Below are 15,679 nucleotides of genomic sequence, written 5' to 3' on the forward strand. Positions count from 1 at the left end.
TCCCTGTAATTCCCTCTGAATCCCTGTTACTCCTCATGTAACTCCCTCCCAATTCCTGTTACTCTCCTTGTAACTCCCTCCCAATCTATGTTTCTCTCCCTGTAACTCCCTCAAAATTCCTGTTACTCTCCCTGTAACTCCCTCCCAATCCATGTTTCTCTCCCTGTAACTCCCTCACAATTCCTGTTTCTCTCCTTATAACTCCCTCACAATTCCTGTTTCTCTCCCTGTAACTCCCTTCCAATTCCTGTTTCTCTCCCTGTAACTCCCTCCCAATCCCTGTGACTCTCCCTGTAACTCCCTGCCAATCCCTGTCACTCTCCCTGTAACTCCCTCCCAATCATTGTCACTCTCCCTGTAACTCCCTCCCAATTCCTGTCACTCTCCCTGTAACTCCATCCCAATCCCCTTCACTCTCCCTGCAATTCCCTCTCAATCTCTGTTACTCCCCATGTAACTCCCTCCCAATCCATGTTTCTCTCCCTGTAATTCCCACCCAATTCCTGTTACTCTTCCTCTAACTCGCTCCCAATCCCTGTTGCTCTCCCTGTAACTCCCTCCCAATCCCTGTTGCTCTCCCTGTAACTCCCTCCCAGTCCCTGTTACTCTCCCTGTAACTCCCTCCCAATCCCTGTTGCTATCTCTGTAACTCCCTCCCAATCCATGTTTTTCTCCCTATAACTCCCTCCCAGTCCTTGTTGCTCTCCCTGTAACTTCCTTGCAATCCCTGTTACTCTGCCTGTAACTCCCTCACAATTCCTGTTACTCTCCCTGTAACTCCCTCCCAGTCCCTGTTACTCTCCGTGTTACTCCCCACCAGTCCCTGTTTCTCTCCGTGTAACTCCCTCCCAATCCCTCTTTCTCTCCCTGTAACTCCCTCCCAGTCCCTGTTACTCTCCCTGTAACTCCCTCCCAGTCCTTGTTGCTCTCCCTGTAACTCCCTCGCAATCTCTGTTACTCTGCCTGTAACTCCCTCCCAATCCCTGTTACTCTCCCTGTAACTCCCTCCTAGTCCTTGTTGCTCTCCCTGTAACTCCCTCGCAATCCCTGTAAACTCTCCCTGTAACTCCCTCCCAGTCCTTGTTGCTCTCCTTGTAACTCCCTCCCAGTCCTTGTTGCTCTCCCTGTAACTCCCTCCCAGCCCTTGTTGCTCTCCCTGTAACTCCCTCGCAATCCCTGTAAACTCTCCCTGTAACTCCCTCCCAGTCGAAATTCCTCTGCCTGTAAATCCCTCCTAGTCACTGTTCCTCTCCCTGTAACTCCCTCCACATTCCTGTTACTCTCCCTGTAACTCCCCATTCCTGTTACTCTCCCTGTAACTCCCCATTCCTGTTACTCTCCCTGTAACTCCCCATTCCTGTTACTCTCCCTGTAACTCCCCATTCCTGTTACTCTCCCTGTAACTCCCCATTCCTGTTACACAGGGTAAAGCTGGTCTTTGATTTGGGTTTAATTTTCATTCTTCATGTTTCAGGTCAAGGCCCAGAATGATTTCAAGTTTCAGATGTACGAGAGCAGCTGGTCATTTCTGAAAACGACATCAGGGAAATACGATGAGTCGGGCAAGGGATGGTTCTCCAGTTATTCCCAGAGACACGATGAATTTTTCAGCAAAAACAACCAGAAATCAAAGGTAAGTGACGGAGACCTCGTTAACCCAGCTCTTGGTGATTGTCAGAGTGACGAGCGCGAACCTGTGACTCACAATGATCGAGGAAGAAATATTGTGAAGAATATCCAGGGAAAGGATTGTCTTTCTAGCAGCAAGATCCTGCCTTTAATTACTGATTTCCTCACTTTACAGATATTGTTCTCCCTTCACCCAGACAAACTCTCCCACCCAGTCTAATCCCACTCTCCCCCTCACTCCCCGCACCCTTTAATATCCCACCCAGTCTAATCCTACTCTCCCCCTCACTCCCCGCACCCTATAATATCCCACCCAGTCTAATCCCACTCTCCCACTCACTCCCCACACCCTTTAATATCCCACCCAGTCTAATCCCACTCTCCCCCTCACTCCCCACACCCTTTAATATCCCACCCAGTCTAATCCCACTCTCCCCCTCACTCCTCAAACCCTTTAATATCCCACCCAGTCTAATCCCACTCTCCCCCTCACTCCCCGCACCCTTTAATATCCCACCCAGTCTAATCATACTCTCCCCCTCACTCCTCAAACCCTTTAATATCCCACCCAGTCTAATCCCACTCTCCCCCTCACTACCCGCACCCTTTAATATCCCACCCAGTCTAATCCCACTCTCCCCCTCACTCCACACCCTTTAATATCACACCCAGTCTAATCCCACTCTCCCCCTCACTCCCCACACCATTAATATCCCACCCAGTCTAATCCCACTCTCCCCCTCACTCCCCGCACCCTTTAATATCCCACCCAGTCTAATCCCACTCTCCCCCTCACTCCCCACACCCTTTAATATCCCACACAGTCTAATCCCACTCTCCCCTCACTCCCCACACCCTTTAATATCCCACCCAGTCTAATCCCACATCCCCTCACTCCCCACACCCTTTAATATCCCACCCAGTCTAATCCCACTCTCCCCCTCACTACCCGCACCCTTTAATACCCCACCCAGTCTAATCCCACTCTCCCCCTCACTCCCCACACCCTTTAATATCCCACCCAGTCTAATCCCACTCTCCCCCTCACTCCCCACACCCTTTAATATCCCACCCAGTCTAATCCCACATCCCCTCACTCCCCGCACCCTTTAATATCCCACCCAGTCTAATCCCACTCTCCCCCTCACTCCCCGCACCCTTTAATATCCCACCCAGTCTAATCCCACTCTCCCCTCACTCCCCGCACCCTTTAATATCCCACCCAGTCTAATCCCACTCTCCCCCTCACTCCCCACTCCCTTTAATATCCCACCCAGTCTAATCCCACTCTCCCCTCACTCCCCGCACCCTTTAATATCCCACCCAGTCTAATCCCACTCTCCCCCTCACTCCCCGCACCCTTTAATATCCCACCCAGTCTAATCCCACTCTCCCCTCACTCCCCGCACCCTTTAATATCCCACCCAGTCTAATCCCACTCTCCCCCTCACTCCCCGCACCCTTTAATATCCCACCCAGTCTAATCCCACTCTCCCCCACACTCCCCACACCCTTTAATATCCCACCCAGTCTAATCCCACTCTCCCCCACACTCCCCGCACCCTTTAATATCCCACCCAGTCTAATCCCACTCTCCCCCACACTCCCCACACCCTTTAATATCCCACCCAGTCTAATCCCACTCTCCCCCTCACTCCCCGCACCCTTTAATATCACACCCAGTCTAATCCCACTCTCCCCCTCACTCCCCGCACCCTTTAATATCCCACCCAGTCTAATCCCACTCTCCCCCTCACTCCTCACACCCTTTAATATCCCACCCGGTCTAATCCCACTCTCCCCCACACTCCCCACACCCTTTAATATCCCACCCAGTCTAATCCCACTCTCCCCCACACTCCCCGCACCCTTTAATATCCCACCCAGTCTAATCCCACTCTCCCCCTCACTCACCGCACCCTTTAATAACCCACCCAGTCTAATCCCACTCTCCCCCTGACTCCTCACACCCTTTAATATCCCACCCAGTCTAATCCCACTCTCCTCCTCACTCCCCACACCCTTTAATATCCCACCCAGTCTAATCCCACTCTCCCCCTGACTCCCCACACACTTTAATATCCCACCCAGTCTAATCCCACTCTCCCCCACACTCCCCACACCCTTTAATATCCCACCCAGTCTAATCCCACTCTCCCCTCACTCTCCACACCCTTTAATATCCCACCCAGTCTAATCCCACTTTCCCCCTCACTCCCCGCACCCTTTAATATCCCACCCAGTCTAATCCCACTCTCCCGCTCACTCCCCACACCCTTTAATATCCCACCGAGTCTAATTCCACTCTCCCCCTCACTACCCGCACCCTTTAATATCCCACCCAGTCTAATCCCACTCTCCCCCTCACTCCCCGCACCCTTTAATATCACACCCAGTCTAATCCCACTCTCCCCGTCACTCCCCGCACCCTTTAATATCCCACCCAGTCTGATCCCACTCTCCCGCTCACTCCCCACACCCTTTAATATCCCATCTGGTCTAATCCCACTCTCCCCCTCACTCCCCGCACCCTTTAATATCCCACCCAGTCTGATCCCACTCTCCCCCTCACTCCCCACACCCTTTAATATCCCACCCAGTCTAATCCCACTCTCCCCCTCACTCCCCGCACCCTGTAATATCCCACCCAGTCTAATCCCACTCTCCCCCTCACTCCACACACCCTTTAATATCCCACCCAGTCTAATCCCACTCTTCCCCTCACTCCCCGCACCCTTTAATATCCCACCCAGTCTAATCCCACTCTCCCCCTCACTCCTCAAACCCTTTAATATCCCACCCGGTCTAATCCCACTCTCCCCCTCACTCCCCACACCCTTTAATATCCCACCCAGTCTAATCCCACTCTCCCCCTCACTCCCCGCACCCTTTAATATCCCACCCAGTCTAATCCCCCTCACTCCCCGCACCCTTTAATATCCCACCCAGTCTAATCCCACTCTCCACCTCACTCCCCGCACCCTTTAATATCCCACCCAGTCTAATCCCACTCTCCCCCTCACTCCCCGCACCCTGTAATATCCCACCCAGTCTAATCCCACTCTCCCCCTCACTCCACACACCCTTTAATATCCCACCCAGTCTAATCCCACTCTTCCCCTCACTCCCCGCACCCTTTAATATCCCACCCAGTCTAATCCCACTCTCCCCCTCACTCCTCAAACCCTTTAATATCCCACCCGGTCTAATCCCACTCTCCCCCTCACTCCCCACACCCTTTAATATCCCACCCAGTCTAATCCCACTCTCCCCCTCACTCCCCGCACCCTTTAATATCCCACCCAGTCTAATCCCACTCTCCCCCTCACTCCCCGCACCCTTAATATCCCACCCAGTCTAATCCCCCTCACTCCCCGCACCCTTTAATATCCCACCCAGTCTAATCCCACTCTCCCCCTCACTCCCCACACCCTTTAATATCCCACCCAGTCTAATCCCACTCTCCACCTCACTCCCCGCACCCTTTAATATCCCACCCAGTCTAATCCCACATCCCCTCACTCCCCGCACCCTTTAATATCCCACCCAGTCTAATCCCACTCTCCCCCTCACTCTCCGCACCCTTTAATATCACACCCGGTCTAATCCCACTCTCCCCCTCACTCCCCACACCCTTTAATATCCCACCCAGTCTAATCCCACTCTCCCCCTCACTCCCCGCACCCTTTAATATCCCACCCAGTCTACTCCCACTCTCCCCCTCACTCCCCGCACCCTTTAATATCCCACCCAGTCTAATCCCCCTCACTCCCCGCACCCTTTAATATCCCACCCAGTCTAATCCCACTCTCCCCCTCACTCCCCGCACCCTTTAATATCCCACCCAGTCTAATCCCACTCTCCCCCTCACTCCCCACACCCTTTAATATCCCACCCAGTCTAATCCCACTCTCCCCCTCACTCCCCACACCCTTTAATATCCCACCCAGTCTAATCCCACTCTCCACCTCACTCCCCGCACCCTTTAATATCCCACCCAGTCTAATCCCACATCCCCTCACTCCCCGCACCCTTTAATATCCCACCCAGTCTAATCCCACTCTCCCCCTCACTCCCCACACCCTTTAATATCCCACCCGGTCTAATCCCACTCTCCCCCTCACTCCCCGCACCCTTTAATATCCCACCCGGTCTAATCCCACTCTCCCCTCACTCCCCGCACCCTTTAATATCCCACCCAGTCTAATCCCACTCTCCCCCTCACTCCCCGCACCCTTTAATATCCCACCCAGTCTAATCCCACTCTCCCCCACACTCCCCACACCCTTTAATATCCCACCCAGTCTAATCCCACTCTCCCCCACACTCCCCGCACCCTTTAATATCCCACCCAGTCTAATCCCACTCTCCCCCTCACTCCCCGCACCCTTTAATATCCCACCCAGTCTAATCCCACTCTCCCCCACACTCCCCACACCCTTTAATATCCCACCCAGTCTAATCCCACTCTCCCCCTCACTCCCCGCACCCTTTAATATCACACCCAGTCTAATCCCACTCTCCCCCTCACTCCCCGCACCCTTTAATATCCCACCCAGTCTAATCCCACTCTCCCCTCACTCCCCGCACCCTTTAATATCCCACCCAGTCTAATCCCACTCTCCCCCTCACTCCCCGCACCCTTTAATATCCCACCCAGTCTAATCCCACTCTCCCCCTCACTCCCCGCACCCTTTAATATCCCACCCAGTCTAATCCCACTCTCCCCCTCACTCCTCACACCCTTTAATATCCCACCCGGTCTAATCCCACTCTCCCCCACACTCCCCACACCCTTTAATATCCCACCCAGTCTAATCCCACTCTCCCCCACACTCCCCGCACCCTTTAATATCCCACCCAGTCTAATCCCACTCTCCCCCTCACTCCTCAAACCCTTTAATATCCCACCCAGTCTAATCCCACTCTCCCCCTCACTCCTCAAACCCTTTAATATCCCACCCAGTCTAATCCCACTCTCCCCCTCACTCCCCACACCCTTTAATATCCCACCCAGTCTAATCCCACTCTCCCCCTCACTCACCGCACCCTTTAATAACCCACCCAGTCTAATCCCACTCTCCCCCTGACTCCTCACACCCTTTAATATCCCACCCAGTCTAATCCCACTCTCCTCCTCACTCCCCACACCCTTTAATATCCCACCCAGTCTAATCCCACTCTCCCCCTGACTCCCCACACACTTTAATATCCCACCCAGTCTAATCCCACTCTCCCCCACACTCCCCACACCCTTTAATATCCCACCCAGTCTAATCCCACTCTCCCCTCACTCTCCACACCCTTTAATATCCCACCCAGTCTAATCCCACTTTCCCCCTCACTCCCCGCACCCTTTAATATCCCACCCAGTCTAATCCCACTCTCCCGCTCACTCCCCACACCCTTTAATATCCCACCGAGTCTAATTCCACTCTCCCCCTCACTACCCGCACCCTTTAATATCCCACCCAGTCTAATCCCACTCTCCCCCTCACTCCCCGCACCCTTTAATATCACACCCAGTCTAATCCCACTCTCCCCGTCACTCCCCGCACCCTTTAATATCCCACCCAGTCTGATCCCACTCTCCCGCTCACTCCCCACACCCTTTAATATCCCATCTGGTCTAATCCCACTCTCCCCCTCACTCCCCGCACCCTTTAATATCCCACCCAGTCTGATCCCACTCTCCCCCTCACTCCCCACACCCTTTAATATCCCACCCAGTCTAATCCCACTCTCCCCCTCACTCCCCGCACCCTGTAATATCCCACCCAGTCTAATCCCACTCTCCCCCTCACTCCACACACCCTTTAATATCCCACCCAGTCTAATCCCACTCTTCCCCTCACTCCCCGCACCCTTTAATATCCCACCCAGTCTAATCCCACTCTCCCCCTCACTCCTCAAACCCTTTAATATCCCACCCGGTCTAATCCCACTCTCCCCCTCACTCCCCACACCCTTTAATATCCCACCCAGTCTAATCCCACTCTCCCCCTCACTCCCCGCACCCTTTAATATCCCACCCAGTCTAATCCCACTCTCCCCCTCACTCCCCGCACCCTTTAATATCCCACCCAGTCTAATCCCCCTCACTCCCCGCACCCTTTAATATCCCACCCAGTCTAATCCCACTCTCCCCCTCACTCCCCACACCCTTTAATATCCCACCCAGTCTAATCCCACTCTCCACCTCACTCCCCGCACCCTTTAATATCCCACCCAGTCTAATCCCACATCCCCTCACTCCCCGCACCCTTTAATATCCCACCCAGTCTAATCCCACTCTCCCCCTCACTCTCCGCACCCTTTAATATCACACCCGGTCTAATCCCACTCTCCCCCTCACTCCCCACACCCTTTAATATCCCACCCAGTCTAATCCCACTCTCCCCCTCACTCCCCGCACCCTTTAATATCCCACCCAGTCTAATCCCACTCTCCCCCTCACTCCCCGCACCCTTTAATATCCCACCCAGTCTAATCCCCCTCACTCCCCGCACCCTTTAATATCCCACCCAGTCTAATCCCACTCTCCCCCTCACTCCCCGCACCCTTTAATATCCCACCCAGTCTAATCCCACTCTCCCCCTCACTCCCCACACCCTTTAATATCCCACCCAGTCTAATCCCACTCTCCCCCTCACTCCCCGCACCCTTTAATATCCCACCCAGTCTAATCCCACTCTCCCCCACACTCCCCACACCCTTTAATATCCCACCCAGTCTAATCCCACTCTCCACCTCACTCCCCGCACCCTTTAATATCCCACCCAGTCTAATCCCACATCCCCTCACTCCCCGCACCCTTTAATATCCCACCCAGTCTAATCCCACTCTCCCCCTCACTCCCCGCACCCTTTAATATCCCACCCAGTCTAATCCCACTCTCCCCCTCACTCCCTGCACCCTTTAATATCCCACCCAGTCTAATCCCACTCTCCCCCTCACTCCCCGCACCCTTTAATATCCCACCCAGTCTAATCCCATTCTACCCCCTCACTCCACACACCCTTTAATATCCCACCCAGTCTAATCCCATTCTACCCCCTCACTCCACACACCCTTTAATATCCCACCCAGTCTAATCCCATTCTACCCCCTCACTCCCCGCACCCTTTAATATCCCACCCAGTCTAATCCCACTCTCCCCCTCACTCCCCACACCCTTTAATATCCCACCCGGTCTAATCCCACTCTCCCCCTCACTCCCCGCACCCTTTAATATCCCACCCGGTCTAATCCCACTCTCCCCCTCACTCCCCACACCCTTTAATATCCCACCCAGTCTAATCCCACTCTCCCCCTCACTCCCCGCACCCTTTAATATCCCACCCAGTCTAATCCCACTCTCCCAATCACTCCCCACACCCTTTAATATCCCACCCAGTCTAATCTCACTCTCCCCCTCACTCCCCACACCCTGTAACATCCAACCTAGTCTAATCCCACTATCTCCTTGACTCCCCGCACCCTTTAATATCCCACCCAGTCTAATCCCACATCCCCTCACTCCCCGCACCCTTTAATATCCCACCCAGTCTAATCCCACTCTCCCCCTCACTCCCCGCACCCTTTAATATCCCACCCAGTCTAATCCCACTCTCCCCCTCACTCCCCACACCATTTAATATCCCACCCAGTCTGATCCCACTCTCCCCCTCACTCCCCGCACCCTTTAATATCCCACCCAGTCTAATCCCACTCTCCCCCTCACTCCCCACACCCTTTAATATCCCACCCAGTCTAATCCCACTCTCCCCCTCACTCCCCGCACCCTTTAATATCCCACCCAGTCTAATCCCACATCCCCTCACTCCCCGCACCCTTTAATATCCCACCCAGTCTAATCCCACTCTCCCCCTCACTCCCCGCACCCTTTAATATCCCACCCAGTCTAATCCCACTCTCCCCCTCACTCCCCGCACCCTTTAATATCCCACCCAGTCTAATCCCACTCTCCCCGTCACTCCCCGCACCCTTTAATATCCCACCCAGTCTAATCCCACTCTACCCCAACACTCCCCACACCCTTTAATATCCCACCCAGTCTAATCTCACTCTCCCCCTCACTCCCCGCACCCTTTAATATCCCACCCAGTCTAATCCCACTCTCCCCCTCACTCCACACACCCTTTAATATCCCACCCGGTCTAATCCCACTCTCCCCCTCACTCCCCACACCCTTTAATATCCCACCCAGTCTAATCCCACTCTCCCCCTCACTACCCGCACCCTTTAATATCCCACCCGGTCTGATCCCACTCGCCCCCTCAGTCTCCAGGCCTGTTCATTGGGAAGGAGTTACATGGAGTAACAGAGGCCATGAAGGAGAGTGGACGTGACTATTCTGGATCTTTCCGCGTCTCCCACCCCGTTCTCCACCTTGGCTCCGGATCACACTCTCGGCTTCAACCTGTACTGGCTGAGCGGCCACCTGGTGGGGTCAGGGGTCGGGGGTCAGGGGCCGCGCACCGAGCTCAGAGGAGATGGCCTTTCGGCTGAGTGGGTGATGGTGATGGGCACCTCTGATTAAACCCAATGGCCAGATGACCTGCCTCGGTTGGGGGGGGGTGGGGGGGTGCAGAGGAGATGAATGGGCCAGAGGGGCTGTGAGAAGCACACTCTGCCCTCTCGCCCTAACAGCACCCCCACCCCGGTCCACAGTGGTTCCTGCAGCATCAAGGGAGGAGTGGAGAAGCTTCTTCGCTCTGGGTTGGGAGGGAGAGAGGGTGTGGAGAGGATTTGCTCACCGTCAGTTTGAACGTGTTTTCTCCCACAGGTGCAGATCTACCTGAACGTGGAGAACGAGGTGGAGGTGGTCCAGTTCATCAACAGTCGCCCGGATAAGCTGCAGATTCCCAGCTCCTTCCATCGGGAGCTGCTCCTGCTTCCCCCCGTCTACAATCATGGAGCCTACCGCAGAATCATCGAGCTCTACGGGACCCATTACCTACGGCAGGGCTCGCTGGGGGGCAAGTACAACATGCTGTTCCTGGTGGACAAAGACAGGATGAGCAGATCAGGTAAAGAAAGGCTTGCGTTTAGCTAGCGCCCGTAACCATCCCAGGACACCCCAAAGTGCTTTACAGACAATGAAGTGGAGTCACTGCTGCCGGGTGGGAAAAGCGCACAGCAAGACCCCACCGTGGGGGAGTGGCCAGGTGACGTGGGAGGTATTTGCAGGGCCTTGGTGGAAGGGAGATGGGCTGAATGGCCTTCTCCAGGACGGCATCGTTCTGGCCTGAGGATTAAATATTGGCCAAAGACCAAGGTCAACACTCCCAGGCTGGAAAATCCCAGCCCCATTGGCATCGGGTGTCATGTGGGGGCCGGGGGGCGGGGGTGGGGGAGTGGGGTGGGGGGGTGGGGAAGGGGTGGGGAAGCGGGGGTGGGGGAGCGGGGGGTTGGGGGAGTGGGGTGGGTGGGGGTGGGGGAGCGGGGGAGGGGTGGGGAAGCGGGGCTGGGGGTGGGGAAGCGGGGGTGGGGAAGCGGGGGTGGGGGTGGGGGTGGGGGTGGGGGAGCGGGGCATTGGGGGGTGGGGGTGGGGAAGCGGGGGAGTGGGGGTGGGGGTGGGGGTGGGGAAGCGGGGGTGGGGGTGGGGGTGGGGTAGCGGGGGTGGGGGTGGGGGTGGGGTAGCGGGGGTGGGGGTGGGGGTGGGGGTGGGGTAGCGGGGGGTGGGGGTGGGGAAGCGGGGGTGGGGGTGGGGGTGGGGAAGCGGGGCATTGGGGGGTGGGGGTGGGGGTGGGGAAGCGGGGGTGGGGTTGGAGGAGTGGGGGTGGGGAAGCGGGGGTGGGGGTGGGGGAGCGGGGCATTGGGGGGTGGGGGTGGGGAAGTGGGGGAGTGGGGGTGGGGGTGGGGTAGCGGGGGTGGGGGTGGGGAAGCGGGGGTGGGGGTGGGGGTGGGGGTGGGGAAGCGGGGGTGGGGTTGGAGGAGTGGGGGTGGGGAAGCGGGGGTGGGGGTGGGGGGAGCGGGGGTGGGGGTGGGGAAGCGGGGGAGTGGGGGTGGGGGTGGGGTAGCGGGGGTGGGGGTGGGGAAGCGGGGGTGGGGGTGGGGTAGCGGGGGTGGGGGTGGGGTAGCGGGGGTGGGGGTGGGGAAGCGGGGGTGGGGGTGGGGTAGCGGGGGTGGGGGTGGGGTAGCGGGGGTGGGGGTGGGGTAGCGGGGGTGGGGGTGGGGAAGCGGGGGTGGGGGTGGGGAAGCGGGGCTGGGGGTGGGGAAGCGGGGGTGGGGGTGGGGGTGGGGAAGCGGGGGTGGGGGTGGGGAAGCGGGGGTGGGGGTGGGGGTGGGGAAGCGGGGGTGGGGGTGGGGAAGCGGGGGTGGGGGTGGGGGGTGGGGAAGCGGGGGTGGGGGTGGGGGAGCGGGGGTGGGGGAGCGGGGCATTGGGGGGTGGGGGTGGGGAAGCGGGGGTGGGGGGTGGGGAAGCGGGGGTGGGGGTGGGGTAGCGGGGGTGGGGGTGGGGGTGGGGGTGGGGAAGCGGGGGGTTGGGGGAGGTGGGGTTGGAGGAGTGGGGGTGGGGTTGGAGGAGTGGGGGTGGGGGTGGGGGTGGGGAAGCGGGGGGTTGGGGGAGGTGGGGTTGGAGGAGTGGGGGTGGGGGTGGGGGTGGGGAAGCGGGGGTGGGGGTGGGGAAGCGGGGGGGTGGGGGAGGTGGGGTTGGAGGAGTGGGGGTGGGGGTGGGGGTGGGGAAGCGGGGGGGTGGGGGAGGTGGGGTTGGAGGAGTGGGGGTGGGGAAGCGGGGGTGGGGGTGGGGAAGCGGGGGTGGGGGTGGGGAAGCGGGGGGTTGGGGGAGGTGGGGTTGGAGGAGTGGGGGTGGGGAAGCGGGGGTGGGGGTGGGGAAGCGGGGGTGGGGGTGGGGAAGCGGGGGGTTGGGGGAGGTGGGGTTGGAGGAGTGGGGGTGGGGAAGCGGGGCTGGGGGTGGGGAAGCGGGGGTGGGGGTGGGGAAGCGGGGGGGTTGGGGGAGGTGGGGTTGGAGGAGTGGGGGTGGGGGTGGGGGTGGGGAAGCGGGGGGTTGGGGGAGGTGGGGTTGGAGGAGTGGGGGTGGGGGTGGGGGTGGGGAAGCGGGGGGTTGGGGGAGGTGGGGTTGGGGGAGGTGGGGTTGGAGGAGTGGGGGTGGAGAAGCGGGGGTGGGGGTGGGGAAGCGTGGGGTTGGGGGAGGTGGGGTTGGAGGAGTGGGGGTGGGGGTGGGGGTGGGGAAGCGGGGGGTTGGGGGAGGTGGGGTTGGAGGAGTGGGGGTGGGGGTGGGGGGTGGGGAAGCGGGGGGTTGGGGGAGGTGGGGTTGGGGGAGGTGGGGTTGGAGGAGTGGGGGTGGAGAAGCGGGGGTGGGGGTGGGGAAGCGTGGGGTTGGGGGAGGTGGGGTTGGAGGAGTGGGGGTGGGGAAGCGGGGCTGGGGGTGGGGAAGCGGGGGTGGGGGTGGGGAAGCGGGGGGTTGGGGGAGGTGGGGTTGGAGGAGTGGGGGTGGGGGTGGGGGTGGGGAAGCGGGGGGTTGGGGAGGTGGGGTTGGAGGAGTGGGGGTGGGGGTGGGGGTGGAGAAGCGGGGGTGGGGGTGGGGAAGCGGGGGGTTGGGGGAGGTGGGGTTGGAGGAGTGGGGGTGGGGGTGGGGGTGGGGAAGCGGGGGGTTGGGGGAGGTGGGGTTGGAGGAGTGGGGGTGGGGGTGGGGGTGGGGAAGCGGGGGGTGGGGGTGGGGAAGCGGGGGGGTGGGGGAGGTGGGGTTGGAGGAGTGGGGGTGGGGGGTGGGGGTGGAGAAGCGTGGGGTTGGGGGAGGTGGGGTTGGAGGAGTGGGGGTGGGGAAGCGGGGCTGGGGGTGGGGAAGCGGGGGTGGGGGTGGGGAAGCGGGGCTGGGGGTGGGGAAGCGGGGGTGGGGGTGGGGAAGCGGGGGTGGGGGTGGGGAAGCGGGGGTGGGGGTGGGGAAGCGGGGCTGGGGGTGGGGAAGCGGGGGTGGGGGTGGGGAAGCGGGGGTGGGGGTGGGGTAGCGGGGGGTTGGGGGAGGTGGGGTTGGAGGAGTGGGGCTGGGGGTGGGGAAGCGGGGCTGGGGGTGGGGAAGCGGGGGTGGGGGTGGGGAAGCGGGGGTGGGGGTGGGGAAGCGGGGGGTTGGGGGAGGTGGGGTTGGAGGAGGGGGGGTGGGGAAGCGGGGGTGGGGGTGGGGTAGCGGGGGTGGGGGTGGGGAAGCGGGGGTGGGGGTGGGGAAGCGGGGGGGTTTGGGGGAGCAGGGGGGAGAACAATATACCGAGAAGGCCAGAGCTCAGCCTTTGCCGCTGGGAAACAAGTTTGTGATGACCTGTGTTTGTCAGAGCCACACGTGGGGAGCATCATTTTACTACAACCGCTTCTGATTATCAGCCCTGCTCACCCCAGAATCACCCCCCCCATCCCCCAACGTCAGATTTACCACCAGCATCGGTGCAACTTGAGAAGGGCCTGCTGCATGGCTGCCTTTAATTGGTGCCTGTACCCAGCGAGCTGAACCTCGAGGAGAACTCGGAGGTGAGTGCACACAACCTCGCGCAGCACTCGCGAGTATCGCCTGTGGGACATTGAGGAAGAGGCTCCGCACATTCTGGTGTGGGGGGTGGGGCTCCCGTGTGGGGGTGAGGCCGAGGAGGGGGAAGGCAGCACAGACTGAGGGAAGTACACAAGCACCTGCCGGGACGGGGGGTGGGTGGAGGGGGGTTGGCGGGGGGTGGGGTGGGGGGTAGGTGGTGAGGGAAGCGGCCACACGTTTGGAAAACCTAGTTAAAAGTGAGCATTCCCCCTCAGCAGCAGCTCCATTGACAGGCCTGGAGTCAGAGCCTCTGAAGCTTTTCTGTCCACTCGAGCAACGTAAAAACACGAAAGAGCCACCAAACACTCCGGAACTTTCACCCCCTCAGGCTCAGACTGCAAATTAACGTGTGTTTTAGGGACCAGCAGAGCAATTGGCTGACTGGACGCGTTGTAGCATCCCCCTGGTGAAAGCTGGTCCATAAGACCATAAGACACAGCAGCAGAAATTAGGCCATTCGGCCCATCGAGTCTGCTCTGCCATTCAATCATGGCTGATACGTTTCTCAACCCCATTCTCCTGCCTTCTCCCCATAACCTTTGATCCCCTTACCAATCAAGAACCTATCTATCTGGGTCTTAAATACACTCAATGACCTGGCCTCCACAGCCCTCTGTGGAAATGAATTCCATAGATTCACCACTCTCTGGCTAAAGAAGTTTCTTCTCATCTCTGTTCTAAAAGGTCTTCCCTTTACTCTGAGGCTGTGCCCTCGGGTTTTAGTCTCTCCTACTAATGGAAACATCTTCCCCATGTCCACTCTATCCAGGCCTTTCAGTATTCTGTAAGTTTCAATCAGATCTCCCCTCATCCTTCTAAACTCCATCGAATATAGACCCAGAGTCCTCAAACGTTTCTCATATGTTAAGCCTTTCATTCCTGGGATCATTCTTGTGAACCTCCTCTGGACCCTCTCCGGGGCCAGAACATCCTTCCTGAGATACGGGGTCCAAAATTGCTCACAATATTCTAAATGTGGTCTGACCAGAGCCTTATAAAGCCTCAGCAGCACATCTCTGCTTTTATATTCTAGTCCTCTCGAAATAAATGCCAACATTGCATTTGCCTTCCTAACTACCGACTCAACCTGCAAGTTAACCTTAAGAGAATCCTGGACTAGGACTCCCAAGTCCCTTTGCACTCCAGATTTCTGAATTCTCTCCCCATTTAGAAAACAGTCTATGCCTCTATTCTTCCTACCAAAGTGCATGACCTCACACTTCCCCACGTTGTATTCCATCTGCCACTTCTTTGCCCATTCTCCTAACCTGTCCAAATCCTTCTGCAGCCTCCCCTCCTCCTCAATACTACCTGTCCCTCCACCTATCTTTGTATCATCTGCTAACTTAGCCAGAATGCCCTCAGTTCCTTCATCTAGATCATTAATGTATAAAGTGAAAAGTTGTGGTCGCAACACTGACCCCTGCGGAACTTCACTAGCCACCGGCCGCCATCCTGAGAAGGACCCCCTTATCCCCACTCTCTGCCTCCTGCCAGACAGCCAATCTT

General features: G+C 58.3%; 1 protein-coding gene across 1 annotated transcript in view; it reads left to right on the forward strand.

Moving 5' to 3' along the window:
* LOC121276829 (complement component C7-like) overlaps positions 1-15,679 on the forward strand; it is a 46,620-nt gene that overhangs the window by 22,612 nt on the left and 8,329 nt on the right. Inside the window, exons 7-8 of the mRNA XM_041185373.1 lie at positions 1,475-1,633; positions 10,418-10,661. Coding sequence (XP_041041307.1) covers positions 1,475-1,633; positions 10,418-10,661 — 403 coding nt within the window. The remainder of the gene's footprint in view (positions 1-1,474; positions 1,634-10,417; positions 10,662-15,679) is intronic.

The sequence above is a fragment of the Carcharodon carcharias genome, chromosome 4 (assembly GCF_017639515.1).
Source record: "Carcharodon carcharias isolate sCarCar2 chromosome 4, sCarCar2.pri, whole genome shotgun sequence".
Taxonomy (NCBI): domain Eukaryota; kingdom Metazoa; phylum Chordata; class Chondrichthyes; order Lamniformes; family Lamnidae; genus Carcharodon; species Carcharodon carcharias.